This window comes from Macrotis lagotis, chromosome 3 (assembly GCF_037893015.1).
Source record: "Macrotis lagotis isolate mMagLag1 chromosome 3, bilby.v1.9.chrom.fasta, whole genome shotgun sequence".
NCBI classification, from domain to species: domain Eukaryota; kingdom Metazoa; phylum Chordata; class Mammalia; order Peramelemorphia; family Peramelidae; genus Macrotis; species Macrotis lagotis.
Genome location: NC_133660.1, coordinates 122,911,864 through 122,925,437, shown reverse-complemented (window position 1 = coordinate 122,925,437; position 13,574 = coordinate 122,911,864). Strand labels below are relative to the sequence as shown.

The 13,574-nt window shown below is 36.5% G+C and overlaps 1 protein-coding gene and 1 long non-coding RNA gene across 11 annotated transcripts in view; one reads left to right on the top strand and one right to left on the bottom strand.

The window, feature by feature from the left end:
• The window catches only part of SLC10A7 (solute carrier family 10 member 7), a 261,864-nt gene that overhangs the window by 42,902 nt on the left and 205,388 nt on the right, over positions 1-13,574 (bottom strand). For 5 of the 9 annotated variants that reach the window (XM_074229178.1, XM_074229177.1, XM_074229176.1 and 2 more), the window contains one exon: positions 3,921-4,004. In XM_074229178.1, coding sequence (XP_074085279.1) covers positions 3,921-4,004 — 84 coding nt within the window. Of the gene's footprint in view, positions 1-3,920; positions 4,005-13,574 lie in introns of those variants that run through there. The other 4 variants (XR_012476991.1, XR_012476992.1, XR_012476993.1 and 1 more) reach the window with 2 other exon arrangements.
• The window catches only part of LOC141517815 (uncharacterized), a 52,348-nt gene that overhangs the window by 7,194 nt on the left and 31,580 nt on the right, over positions 1-13,574 (top strand). The window lies entirely within an intron of this gene.

Sequence of the window (13,574 nt, the reverse complement as noted above, 5' to 3'; positions counted from 1 at the left end):
GTGCAGAGAACCCAAATGAACCTAGTATCTGTGGCCCATTTAAACATTTTTGCCACTCTAATCTTTCTTATAGAATGGGTACAAGCTACTCTTTCTTATTCTTTCTGTTCCTAACCCTTGTGACCAGCACACAACAACCTCCTAACAAATGCTCCCTGAATGAAGGATAAAATCTCCGTAATTTTGTTTAATTGGTGTTGTTTGGCAGTGATTTTACTTTTAACAATATTTTAAAATTTCTCTTTGTTTTTTGGAAGTTTCTCTATTAATTTTTATTTGGGTCATTTTCTTTCTGTCCTCTTAGGGGTTCCCCAGGAGGAAAGACATTATTCCCATGACAGGAAAACTGAGGTCCTGATGGTTTGGGTAGATTTCCTTAAGAATTTAGTGGAGGGATAGGAATCTAAACTTCTATCTCCTGCCTGTCTCAGTTTCTTTCTTTCTTTTCCACTACACCACCTGGTTTTTCAATATATTCCACTGAATAATGTAAAATAGTTCCCTCTAACCAGAAACAATATAAGGTAATGGGCATTTACACAACTGATATAATTCTAAAGGTTGCAGGAGGGTGCAAGCTTAATACCTCCTAATTTAACTTTAGTTAAGGGAGGTCTAATATGAAAACAGCAGTGCCAACATTAAACTGGAAAATGAATCACTAATGGAAAGACCAGAGAATGAATGACTAATAATGCACAGATATACTTTTTTATTATTTATTCATAGAAAACAGTGGGTTTCAAAGTCTGTTGCTTTGAAAAATGCCTGAGCTAGCTGAATATGATGAAAGGTGGTAAAAACTCTATATCATTAACATTTAATCATAAATCAATCTTAAATAAAAAGTATAAAATAAAAATTTGTCACAAGCATTTAGATATGGAGAAAAAAGGTCTGTTGAAAGAGGAAAGGAAATGCTATAGAGTGTTCATTGTTTCTGTTTTCTGTCAACTCTGGAAATTCAACTTCCGTCAAGAAACATTTTTATTAAGAACTTCCTCTTACAAGGTTATTGTACTGGTTAATCAGAGGACATAAAAATCTCAAAATGAAACAATACCTGCCTTCAAGTGGCATGTAGTTTTCTGAGAAGAGATGGGGGTGGTTAATATATGTTCACAGATAAGGAAACAAAATAATTTTTTTGTTTGTGGAAGGAGAGGGTCTGAACTAAAAGTTACAGGGAGCTTAGGGACTCTTAAAGAAATGAAGGAAAATGCCTTAGACAAAGATCACTGGTCAAATTTACAAAGTACAATCAATTGGTAAATATTTATTAAATGTCTACTATGGATCAGAGCTGGGCTAAATACTGGGGATACAAACAAGGCAAAAGACAGTCCTTGCCCTCCAGGAGCTTACAATCTATATAGAACCAAGGTAACACTGTACTTATAAAACTACACCAAGTGACATCAGATGGATGTGATGACCTTGGAGGCAATGACCTCAACTCCAGATGACTGATAATGACCTTATGACTTAAAGAAGTCTACCCTGTCGGACAGGTTTCATGCATTGGTTTGCTTTACAACAGAATTACACGGGGAGGGTTACTGAGAAGTGATAATGATATAAATTAAAGAAAGCATTAAACAATCTCTATGAAAAACATTTTATCATATATTATATGGATAGGGTGGAAAAGTCTCCTGACAGCTTCCTATTAGGAATAATCAACATTTCTACCCATTTAGGAGTCTTATATTGATAAAACTACACAAAAATTTAGAAGCTCTGACCCAATCCTTAATTCTTCCATTTATTCTGAAATTTTTGTGCTTGAAATGTTTTCTATTTACTATCTACTACTGATATCTAGTTCCAGATAAACATGGTATTAAACTGATATTGTCTGTGACACAGTACGGAGCTGGGACTTGCCAGCTGTACAGGTGACACCTCCAGAGGACAATGTTCACGTACTCACATTTGATCTGAGGCTACCATAGAGAATGCCGCTAAAATCCTCTTCTGAGAAGTCTTAAGATGGTCTGATTTTTAATTAAGCAGTCAACAGTAGCTACAGCTGGGTGTCCCTATTATGGTATTTTAATAGCCAGTTATACAGTTGCGGCCAGGATCATGCTAGGTTCATCTCCTCTGCTCTCACATTCCTCTGGGGTTACAAGGGATTCTTATAGGACCTTCTTTTCTTTGCATTAGTTTCAGTTCTTTCTCCATGTTTAAAATCCAAGAGAAAATAAGCTATAATTTTCTTCGTATAACAAACCAAATTTAACTCCTGTGCTCTATTCACAGAGAAATCATTCATTTTCATGGCCACCCCCTGGGAATGTAGACTATAGAATGAAATTCTAAGAAGGGATTCAGCAAGACACCACTACGAACTCAATTTTTTATTTCTCCATGAGTAAAAATAAAATTTAAAACAAGTTAATTTACTGAATATCACTCATTATAAAAAATAAATGAGGGAAGTTTTTTTTTCTATTACCTCAAGTGAAGGTAGAAAAGGAACTCTAAGCTTTCTAAACCTATCAGGAGGAAATCACAAAATTAAAAAAAATATATATATATATATATATATTTCAATTAAGGTGTAATATGGCATAAGAGATCAAGTATTGGCACTGTAGTTGGAAAGAGATGGATGCAAGTCTTTGTCTTTATATCACAACTATACGATCACTCTTCTGAGCTTTAGCAATTCTCTAAGACTTAAATAATAAATGAAAAATGGATTGGGATCTACATTGGTGGAAGAAGTCTCCATATGGATGATGAAATCACAGTCATATTCCTGCATTATTATTTGCATAGCTCAGAGAATAGAGAGCCCACTATGAAACCAAGAACTGGATCCAAGTCCCATTTCTAATACACATTGGTTGTGTGACCTGGGCAAATCAAATATCCACTAAATGCTGTAGACAACCATGACCACAAGTTGCAGAAAAGGTGCTAAATTCCAATGGTAAAGTTTCTTCATTCAGAATTTTCTTGTATACTTGTTTTTTGTTTGCAAGGCAATGGGCTAAGTGACTTGCCCAGGGTCAAAAAGCTAGGTAATTATTAGGTGACTGAGGCCAGATTTGAACTCAGGTCCTCCTGACTCCAGGTCCGGTGCTCTATCCACTGCACCATCAAGCTGCCTCCAGAATTTTCTCATACCAAAAAAAAAAAAAAAAAAAAATCAGAGCTAGTCCCTATGGAGATCCATAAGTAATCAGAAACTTCTAGAAAATTATATAAAGGTGAAAGTTAAATGACAGATAATTTTAGAGCCAACAATGTATGCATCATCACAAAGATTGATCGTTGGGTTCAATATCAGACTAGAATAAACTCAACATTCATTAGTCATGCATTCAAATTACATACCACAGTATGGTTCTATCATCATTCATGTATTCAAGAGTTATTCCCCAGCCCCCCCCCCATTTTGTTCAGCTCTTTAATTTCAACTTTCTAGCTTTAGGCAAGACGCTTAATTTTTATTAATCTCAGTTCTCCCATCCACAAAATGAAAATGATAAATAAGATGACCTCTAAGAGCTTGTGATTTGTGTAGAAAGTCTCCGACTTGAGGATATAAATAGGCAGCTTGTCTGTAGCTTAGTATGACTTGCCCAGAATAATAAAGCTAGAACATGTCACATGGTAGACTTGAACTAGGTTTTCCTGACTGCAGTGTAGTCCTTTCAAGTAAGAGGGGCAGATAAAGGACAAGGGTGATGTGATGAATTAAGAGTCAGGAAGTAACTGCTACTTGGTTCTGAGACTTTTCTCACTCTAGAAATTCCAATTCAAAGATCAAATGTGATATTAGTAAAAAGTGCTTATCTCAGAATCTGGCACCTAGTAGACACTAGGTGTACAAATGCTTATTCTTTTCCCTTCCCATTTATTCATTTCTCCTGACTGAAGGCTGGAGACAGAAGTGTGGGACTCACCTGTCCGATGATGAGAGGAACAACAACAGTCATAGAAAGCTGGGAAAATATGGAACTAAAAGGCACCGAAGAAGATGATCCAAGCTGTTTAAAAAAATGAAAGAAAAAGTATGTGTGTGTGTGTGTGTGTGTGTGTGTGTGAGAGAGAGAGAGAGAGAGAGAGAGAGAGAGAAAGAAAGAATTCAGTAATCAGTTTATAATGAGCTTGTCAGACCAAAAACACATTTTTATTTATGAAATAATGCAGTAAGAATCAAATTCACACCCACAAAGGGACACATATAGAATTAACTGCATACAAATACAGAGAAAGTGATGTTACTTTCAATTTTCTAAATTTAATGCAAAGCAGTCGGTCTGCCAGCTGCTAAACCAGATGCTTGAACAGAAACTTGTTCAAATAGTAGATTCTGAATAATCTCATCAAGTCTGCAGTGAAAACACCACAAATAGTGAAAACTTATGTTATTTCAACTTGGTATACTTCTTGAAGTTAATATGTTGATGCTTGAATTGACATTAATCAACCCAACAGTAAATATTTGTTAAACCCCTATTATGTGTTATATATGCTGGGTATACAAAAAAGACACAAAAGACAATCCTTGACCTCAAGGAAATATAAACTAATAGGGGAAACAATATTAAAATAAATTTCACCAAATCCACCTCCCTGCTCTAGGCATGACCGCCACCTGTGCTCACCACAATCCCTTATTCTGTGTGAATCTTGTCCATATTCTCCCACAAAATCTCTTCCATAGGTGGTCAATGGGTATTCAACCACTCCTAATCTCTATCCCCCTTGGCTTTCAGTAAACCTTCAGGTACCTCTTCTTAGATGTGAAAGGCACTCATTTCTGGAGTTAGTTGTAAGAATTATGCTTGTTTTGTCTTTCATCATTGTCATAGACTTTTTTACCTCAAAATGCAAAAAGTTTCAAAGTCAAACTTCACTTAACTTTGGCCAGGAGGGATTATTCCTTCAAATATCTCATCCAAATTCTTTAGATGCACTGAAACTCAAGTCCTCTCCTTCCAGACTGACTACCCTTCCCTCTTCGAAGCACAAAATTTTTCAGTCATATTGCACCACTGAAAGACTTTAACAGAATCATATAATCACTTATCTTTCTCATTTGCCCCTAGTTCTGTTTCTCAAGCACTCTAGACATTGGGAGACTCTGCTCTAAGTTAGAGCCCCTGCTCTAAGCTCTAAGCTTCGTAACATGATGTGAATCTTAGTACAATAATAAGGGTTGTTCATCTGGTTTTATATCATGATCTAGTTTTTTTGTTTTTTTCCCCATTGAAGTTATAGGATCATAGAGAGCTTTAGGGGATCCAATTCAAGCACCCAATTTTACAGGTGGAGAAAACGAGGCCAAGAGAGTTTAAGCACCTTGCCTATAGTCAGAGAGATGATAAGGAAACAGGCCAGATTCTGAATTCAAGTTCTCTCAATACAAATCTGGCTCTCTTCATTTCCTGGGTATGTGTGATGCCACGTCTTATGTGTGTCATATTGTTGGCAATTCATTTATACCCCAGGTTTCTCTTTATTGCCCTATGATCAAATCGACTGCTATTTGATTTTTTATGAATTTTGGTGTTCCATGATTGGCAGTTAAGTAATATTACTGGAAGAATATTGGTATTTAAAAATATGAGTTCATGTGTCCCAGAGAAAACTAGCATTACTGAAAGCAATGAACAATTTTCCAAATGTAATCCAACCTTCTCTCTTCCTCCCATTCAATTTTGAGCCAAGGTCCCAGATTTGTTTTGTGCAAATGCATAAAAAAGATTCAATATTTGTAGAACCATGGAAATGAAGTGACTTTGGAGATGGTTTAGTCTGACCTTTTCATTTTATATCTGAAGAAACTGAGATTCAGAAAGTTCAGATGATTACCTGGGGGCCATTTACCAAGAACTTTGAGGTTTGCACTCTTTTATATTATCTTGCTCTGATTTTCTCATCAATCCTAGGAATAAGGTGCTATTATTATCCTCCAATGACAGAATGAGGAAACTGAGCCACAGAGAGGTCCAGAGGCCTGTCCAGGCTTGCACAGATAATATAACCAGATCCTCTTCTGTCACAGTCATTTTAACCAGAATCATGTGACCCACTCCCTCCCTGCTCTGCCCCCCCCTACCCCTAATAATTTAAGAAGTCAATTCTCCCAATTTATCTTAAGGGGGGCTCTGAGACTAATTATTTTCTTTTTGAAGGGATTTTATTGACACTTTTTGGTGTTTAATATAATCTAGATTTGTTCCCTTCCCACTCCCACATTCCTAATAATAATGAATTAAAAAAAAGAAAAACTTTCAGCATTACTGATTAATGCATCAAAAAAGATCTGATATTACAGCAAAGAACTACACCTCTGGGCCTAAACCTCTGCAAAGGGGCAAGGAAAGTGTCTTCTCACCTTTCTTGTCTGGGGCCATGCTTATTTATGTTTTGTGGTTGTGGGCAGTCATTTTGTATTGTCACTTCCATGGCTCTGGTTACCTCATTTTGTACCAATCTTCTTTTTGTCACGAGACTTTATTTCCTCATGGCCTGGCCGACTCCATTTATGTCTATCATGATGCTCAATATAAAGCAGTACTATTTAGCCTCTGGCCTATCTTTTTTTTTTTCATTTTTTCCAAATTATTATTTATTTATTTTTATTTTCTACAAATGTTTTTATATATTACTAAAATATTGTTTAAGAGTAAACATAATACCCCCTCCCCCCAAAAAATATAGACCTGCATGAGCAGTAAAGGGGAGAGAAAAACTTAAAATTAAAATTAAAATAATAATAATAGTAATAACTGTAGGTATGGCCAGGTGGTACAGTGGATGGAGCACCAGCCCTGGAACCAGGAGCACCCCGAGCCCAAATCCAGCCCCAGACACCCAACAATCACCCCAGCTGTGTGGCCCCAGAGAGGCCACCCAACCCCATTTGCTCTGCAACGCCCCCCCAAATAACAACAGCAACAACAACAATAATAGAAAATGTTCTTCAGTCTGTGTTCCAACACCACCAGCTCTGTCGCAGGTGGATCACATTCTTTAGGATAAGTCCATCACAAAAGTTACTTCCATATTTTTCCACCATTGCCATTTTGCTGATCGCAACTCCCTCCTTTCATATTTCTCCACTACCATGAACTATATTTTCTCTCTCCTTTCACTCTGTCTCTGCTGTAGGGTAGCTGAGTGGCACAGCAGACAGATCCCCGGCCCTGGGGCCAATAGGCCCTGAGCCCCGCTACCCACCCCTTAGGCCCAGCATCCACCTGGCCCTACAGTCCCAGACAGGCCTTCCAATCCCAGCCCCTTGTAACAAGTAAATAAGAAAAATGTGTTATATCTGACCACTCTCCCCCCATAGTCCATCCTTTCCTCCATCATTCAAATCCCCACCCCTTCCCCCTGTCCCCTCCCCTTCTTCTTACTCCAGATGTCTATACCTCATTGAGTATATATGTTGTTTCCTCTCCTAGCCACCTCTGATGAGAGCAAAGATTCCCTCATTCCCCCTTGCCTTCCCCCCCTTCCATATCATTGCAATAGCTCATTGTAATAAAGAAAAATCTTAATATATGAAATATCTTGGCCTATTCCTATTCTCTTTTTTCTTTCTCCCATTACATTTCCCTTTTATCTATTGACTCCATTTTTACACCACATTATATCTTCAAATTCAGCTTTCTCCTGTGCTTCAACTATAAAAGCTCCTTCTACCTGCTCTATTAAATGAGAAGGTTCATATGAGTATTTTCAGTATCATTTTTCTATACAGGAATACATGTAGTTCATCATCATTATGTCCCTCAAATTTTCCCCTTCTCCTCCCCTCTCTATGCTTCACCTGAGTCCTGTATTTGAAGATCAAACCTTCTGTTCAGCTCCGGACACTCCAACAGGAAAATTTGAAATTCCCCTGGTTCATTGCAAGTCCATTTTTTTTCCCTGGAAGAGGACATTTAGTTTTGCTGGGTAGTTGATTCTCAGTTGCATTCTAAGTTTTTTGCCTTCCGGAATATTATATTCTAAGCCCTACGAGCTTTTAATGTAGTTACTGCTAAGTCCTGTGTGATCCTGATTGTAGCTCTACAATATTTGAATTGTGTCCTTGTGGCTGCTTGTGATATTTTCTCTTTGACTTGGGAGTTCTGGAATTTGGTTATAATATTCCTGGGGGTTGTTTATTGTGGATCTCTTTCTTGGGGAGATCGGTGGATTCTCTCCATTTCTATTTAGCCCTCTGCTTAAAGGATATCAGGCCAATTTCCCTATGGTAACTCTTTGAAAATGATGTCAAGGCTCTTTTCCTGATCGTGACTTTCAGGTATTCCAATAATTTTTAAATTATCTTTCCTAAATCTGCTACATAGAGTTGTTGCGAGAATGAAATACTATGAAAAATACTATGGAAGAAAATTAAAATTATATTGTTATTATTGCTGTTGTTCTCCACAGAAAAATTTATAATTAAAAGATGAGAGAAAAAATATTCCTCTGTGGGAAGAAGGGAAAAAGTCTCACTTTTGATGATTATTACTTATGTAACCAGGGGCTTCGTGTTGTGTAAAATGAGGGGGTCAACCCTTCTGGGTCTACAGTATGTATGTGGATCACTGCTCCAATGACTTGAATTACTGAAGAATGTAGATAAACGTGCCTGAAAAGTAAAGTTGGTGATCAGGAAGTGAGCTATCGTGCATGGTAGCTGTGGACTACTTTCCTTTCCTAACTATGTAGATTTCATCTCAGGTGTCTATGGGTATATGATTCACTGAGGCTCTTGCCTCAAAGACATCATGTATAACTGTTCTCTTGTCAAAATAAGGCAGGATAAGGAATATATTTAAGATAGCTTGCCTTTCATTTCCCTCATCCTTCTTTAATGCCCTAAATAAACAAAGGCAATTTTTTTCTTTTTAAGATCTAGCTAGTATCTAATTCAGAAATCACCTAATAGACTACTCCTTCATTAGCATCCTTAATTAGTACACATTAATATAGTTACTTCTTAATTTTTTCTTCTTTATTCATTTTTGGATTATTTCTTGCCTAGACTAAACTCCAACAACAAAAAGAATCCAAGTAAAAATATTTACATGTTAGGATGGACAACTTTGATTTAAAAAGATCTTGCCTTTTACTCTACTCTGCCCCTTCCCCTAAATATACTCTCCCATTATCCCTAATTATAGTGAATTAATGCTCTCTTTTGGTAATTTTGCTGATTTTTTTTTTAGTCTTTTGGTTTTAAAAGCTTTCTGGCTCACCCTCAGTCTTAAAGAGATTTCTTCTCCTTAACTGACTGCTTAATGGTACACTCCAATAACCAACTAGCCAAAGGAGAATGGAATGCTCCTGGTAGATGGGAGGAGGCTGAAACCCATCACCAGTGAAGGTGCTATTGAAGCAATGGAGGTGGGATGCCTGGTAAGAGGGAGGGTCAAACAATGGAATTTATGATCAGCTCCACTCATGAAAACACTCATACATCAATGAGACTGCAGATTCATCAAAGTTTTAAAACAGCTCTTTCTCCAACTCTTGCTGCAACTAGTATCCTACTTCTTCCTAATCTTTGGGAATTCCTTTTCCAGTCTTTCTTTGTTTGGAACAAAATTTCTGTGTCGTATTTTCATTTTAATTTGGAAAGGTCCTTTTCTTCCTTATTCCAAATCATGAAACAATAATCCATGCTTTCTTTTAGGCTCACTTCAGATGCTACCTTCCCCAACTATGATTGTTGTTCAGTCATCTCTGATTCTTTGTGACCCCATTTTTTTTTTGGTAAAGGTACTAGAGTGGTTTGCCCTTTCCTTCTTTAGTTCATTTTACAGAGAAGGAAACTGAGGTAAACAGATTAAATGACTCACCAACAGTCACAAAACTAGTAAGTTATCTGAGATTCGATTTAAACTCAGGTATTCCTTGGCACTCTACCTACCTATTAGCTGCCCATCTCTACAACAAGGGTCTCAATGATTTTGTGTAGGACCCTCAAGCAATAAGTCTGGTGAAGCATATGAACTCAGTTTGAATGCATAAAATGAAATACACAGGATTGTGATAGAAACCAAATATAGTGAAATATAGCTATCAAAATATGAATAAACAAAAACACATTCATAGATTCTAGGGGAAAACTTCCTATTTTAAAGGAAGCCTTAACTGATTCTGCCAGCTATTAATACTACACTTCCTCAAATTTCCTTGCATTGACTGGTCTGTACTCTATCTCTCTTCCTTCTTTCCTTGGAACAATGTCAACTCCTTGGGGGCAAGAATTGTTTTATTTTTGTCTGACTCCTCAGTGTCTACAGCAGTCACTTACACAAGAGTGTTAGATAAACTGAAGCAAATCTCAAATTATACTCTTTTCTGATCTGCTGAAATAATAACCATCAAAATATTTGGTGCTGTTTTATATTATCCTCTCTTCCTCTATTCCACAAATCTCAATGAATTGCCAAGGATTTATGTTCTGCCTAAAATTGGACCTGAATTCATTTACTATCAGCAGCAGTGCTGACAACCAGCTGACAATTTAGCCAGACAAAATTGCAGCTTAAGCCTTTTCCTCTATGACTAATATAGGATTTAAGCAATGAAGAATGTCAAATAGAAAAACTGAGCCTGACAGAAAACAACAACCACAACAAAATGACCTTTAGATGTCTCTCTGTGGGCAAGAAGCAAAGGCCCCAATGCCAGTGATTAGGCAAGTAGCTATAAATGTGCCCAGAAGGCAAGCTGGGAGTCAGAGGAGCAGGCTTCAACCACAGCTATGGCAGGGACTGCCTGCATGGGAAGAAGAGCCATTTTTTGTCTCTGGGTCTCAGTTTCCTTATTGGAAAAGAAAAGGGTTGGCCTAAAGGATCCTTGAAAAAAATGTCTTTTCCACTATCCCTGCTCTAATTTAGAAAAGAAAAAGAACAAGTCTGAAAAATAAAATTCTCAATAAATAGTTGCATAGCAGAGTCTGTCAAAAACAAATCCAACATTGGCTATGTCTGAAAATATCTCTTTCTGCATTTTAAGTTTACCACCTATCTGACTGCAGGTAGATTTTACCATCATGTTTTATTGTTGAATGGATTAGAATTCTAAAATTCTTTCAAAGTTTTTTTCCCTAAATTTTTTTCACTGTATAGATGTTTCTAGTTCACTTTGCTTTGTAACAATTCATAAAAATCTTTGCAGTTTACTCTAAATCTACTTCATAATTTCTTATATCCCAATAATATTCCATTACATTTATGTACCATTTATAACCACTTCCAAAAAGGAGATGCCTTCTGTTTCTAGATTTTGGCTATTACAAAAAAAAAGCAGTTATAAATATTTTTGTCCCTATAGAACTCTTTACCATATCTCCAATTTGGTAGCATAGGTCTAGTAGTGGTATTGCTGGGACAAAGGATATACACATTTTAATAACATTTTGGCCACAATTCCAAATTAATTTTTTTTTCAAAATGACTAAACCAATTCTCAGCTTCACCAACAATGCATGAATGTGTCTATTTTCTCACACCCTTTGCTACATTTGTTATCTGTGCTAGTCTGGGAAGTATAAGGTGGTATATCCAAGTTGTTTTAATTTGTATTTCTCTAATTATTTGTGATTTAGAAAATCTTTTAACATGGTTACTAAAAACTTTGATTTCTTCCTTTGAAAACTGCCTCTTCTTGCAATTTGGAACTATGCCTAAATGGCTAAAAAACTGTACATACCCTGTGATCCAACAATACCACTACTAGATCTGTATCCTAAAGAGATCATAAAAAAGGAGAAAGGACCCAAATATATGAAAATATTTATAGCAACTTTTTTTTGTAGTGGCAAAGAAGTGGAAATTGAGGGGATACCCATAAACTGGATATATGAATTGTAATGAAGAACTATTATGCTACAAGAAAGACTGAGCAGGAAGATTTCAGAAAAACCTGGAAAGATTTATATGAACTGATTCAGAGTGAAGAGCATAGAACCAGAAGAATATTGTACACAGTAACAGCAACCTTGTATGATAATCAACTGTGATGGACTTAGTTCTTCTCAGCAATTCTAGACAATTCTAAAAGACTTGTGATGGAAAATGCTACCCACATTCAGAGAATGAGCTATGGAGTCTAAATGCACATCAAAGTATACTATTTTCACTTTGTTATTTTTTCTTTCTTTGTTCTGTTTCTTCTTTTACAACATGAATAATTTTGAAATATGTTTAAAATGACTGGACATGTATAACCTAAATTAGATTTCTTGCTATCTTAGGGAGGGAGAAAAATAAGAAACTCAAAGTTTTACAGGAATGAATACTATCTTTTTTGTTTGTTTGTTTGGTAAGGTAATTAAAGTTAAGGGACTTGCCCAGAGTCACAGAGCTAGTAAGTTTCAAGTACCTGAGACTGGATTTGAACTCAGACCTTTCTGACTAATGAATCTTTACATAGGGGTAGAAAAAAATACTATTAAGTGGGAAAAAAATAAAATTGCTTCCTCAGATCCATTTGTTTTGGACAAAATGATCTTTAAGATGGCTGCTACTTTTAAACCCTATGGTCTTCACATGTCATTTTAAAGAAATATAAAAATACATTCTATAGAAGAACCAAAGCACTGTGACATTTAAAAAATATTTTGAAGAAAAAGATGAAAAGGAAGAAATAATCAACAAGCCTATATTAAGAACTTCATTTACTATGTACTAGCCAATCAATCAATCAATACCTATTCAGTCCCTCCTAGAGAAGTGACCTAGAGCAGTCACTGTAGGTGACACTGATAGACATGTCTTAGCCAGGTCTCTGTCCAGAAAATACAGAGAGAGAGAGAGAGAGTGGGAGTCAGGAAACTCTTCAGAGACCAGCCACCTGGGTCCTTGAGTAAGTCCTTTAACCAACTGACCTTGGGTTTCCTTCTCTGTAAAATGAGCATAAAAACCTGCTGTTGTAAACATCAGACTTCAAAGAGGCAAAAAAAAGTCAGTTGTTATGTTATTATTACTATTATTAAGGAGATGTCCCTGTTGAGGATTGAGGCTCAGCTATCAGCCTGTTCAAGGCTGGAAATCCAAAATCAACTGAGTGTGGGATTCACATTATTAATCAGATCTATTTATTCCTCAATCTTGGCCTCAGAAAAATGTCTATGAGGAATCAAACAAGAAGTGACTGTGGGGCAACTTATAAAAAAAGAAAGGTCAAAAACAGACCTTGTCAAAAAAGTATCCTCATTATTCTGAAAGTTAAAGAAATAAAATTCACTTTGGAACATGTATCAAAAATAAGATTGTCATGAACATTGGTTGGTTCCCTTATTTTGTTAAATCATTACTAGATGAAACTAGTCTAATTCTGCTACCTTTCCCTAGAAAGGGAGCCAGAGAGGGAGCTCTAGACAAGAAGATGATAATAATAGTTACCATGAATTTTACAGTGTACTTGAAAGTTAATAGCTGCCTTTAAAAAAAAAGCCACATGCTTTATGACCTCCTGTCATCTTCACAACAACCCCCGACACAAGAACATGCCCATGTTATCAAAGTGGAAACAGAGGCAGGGAAGATAGGGAAGGAACAGCAAGGATAGGGGAGCATAGGAGAAAAGGACCTAAG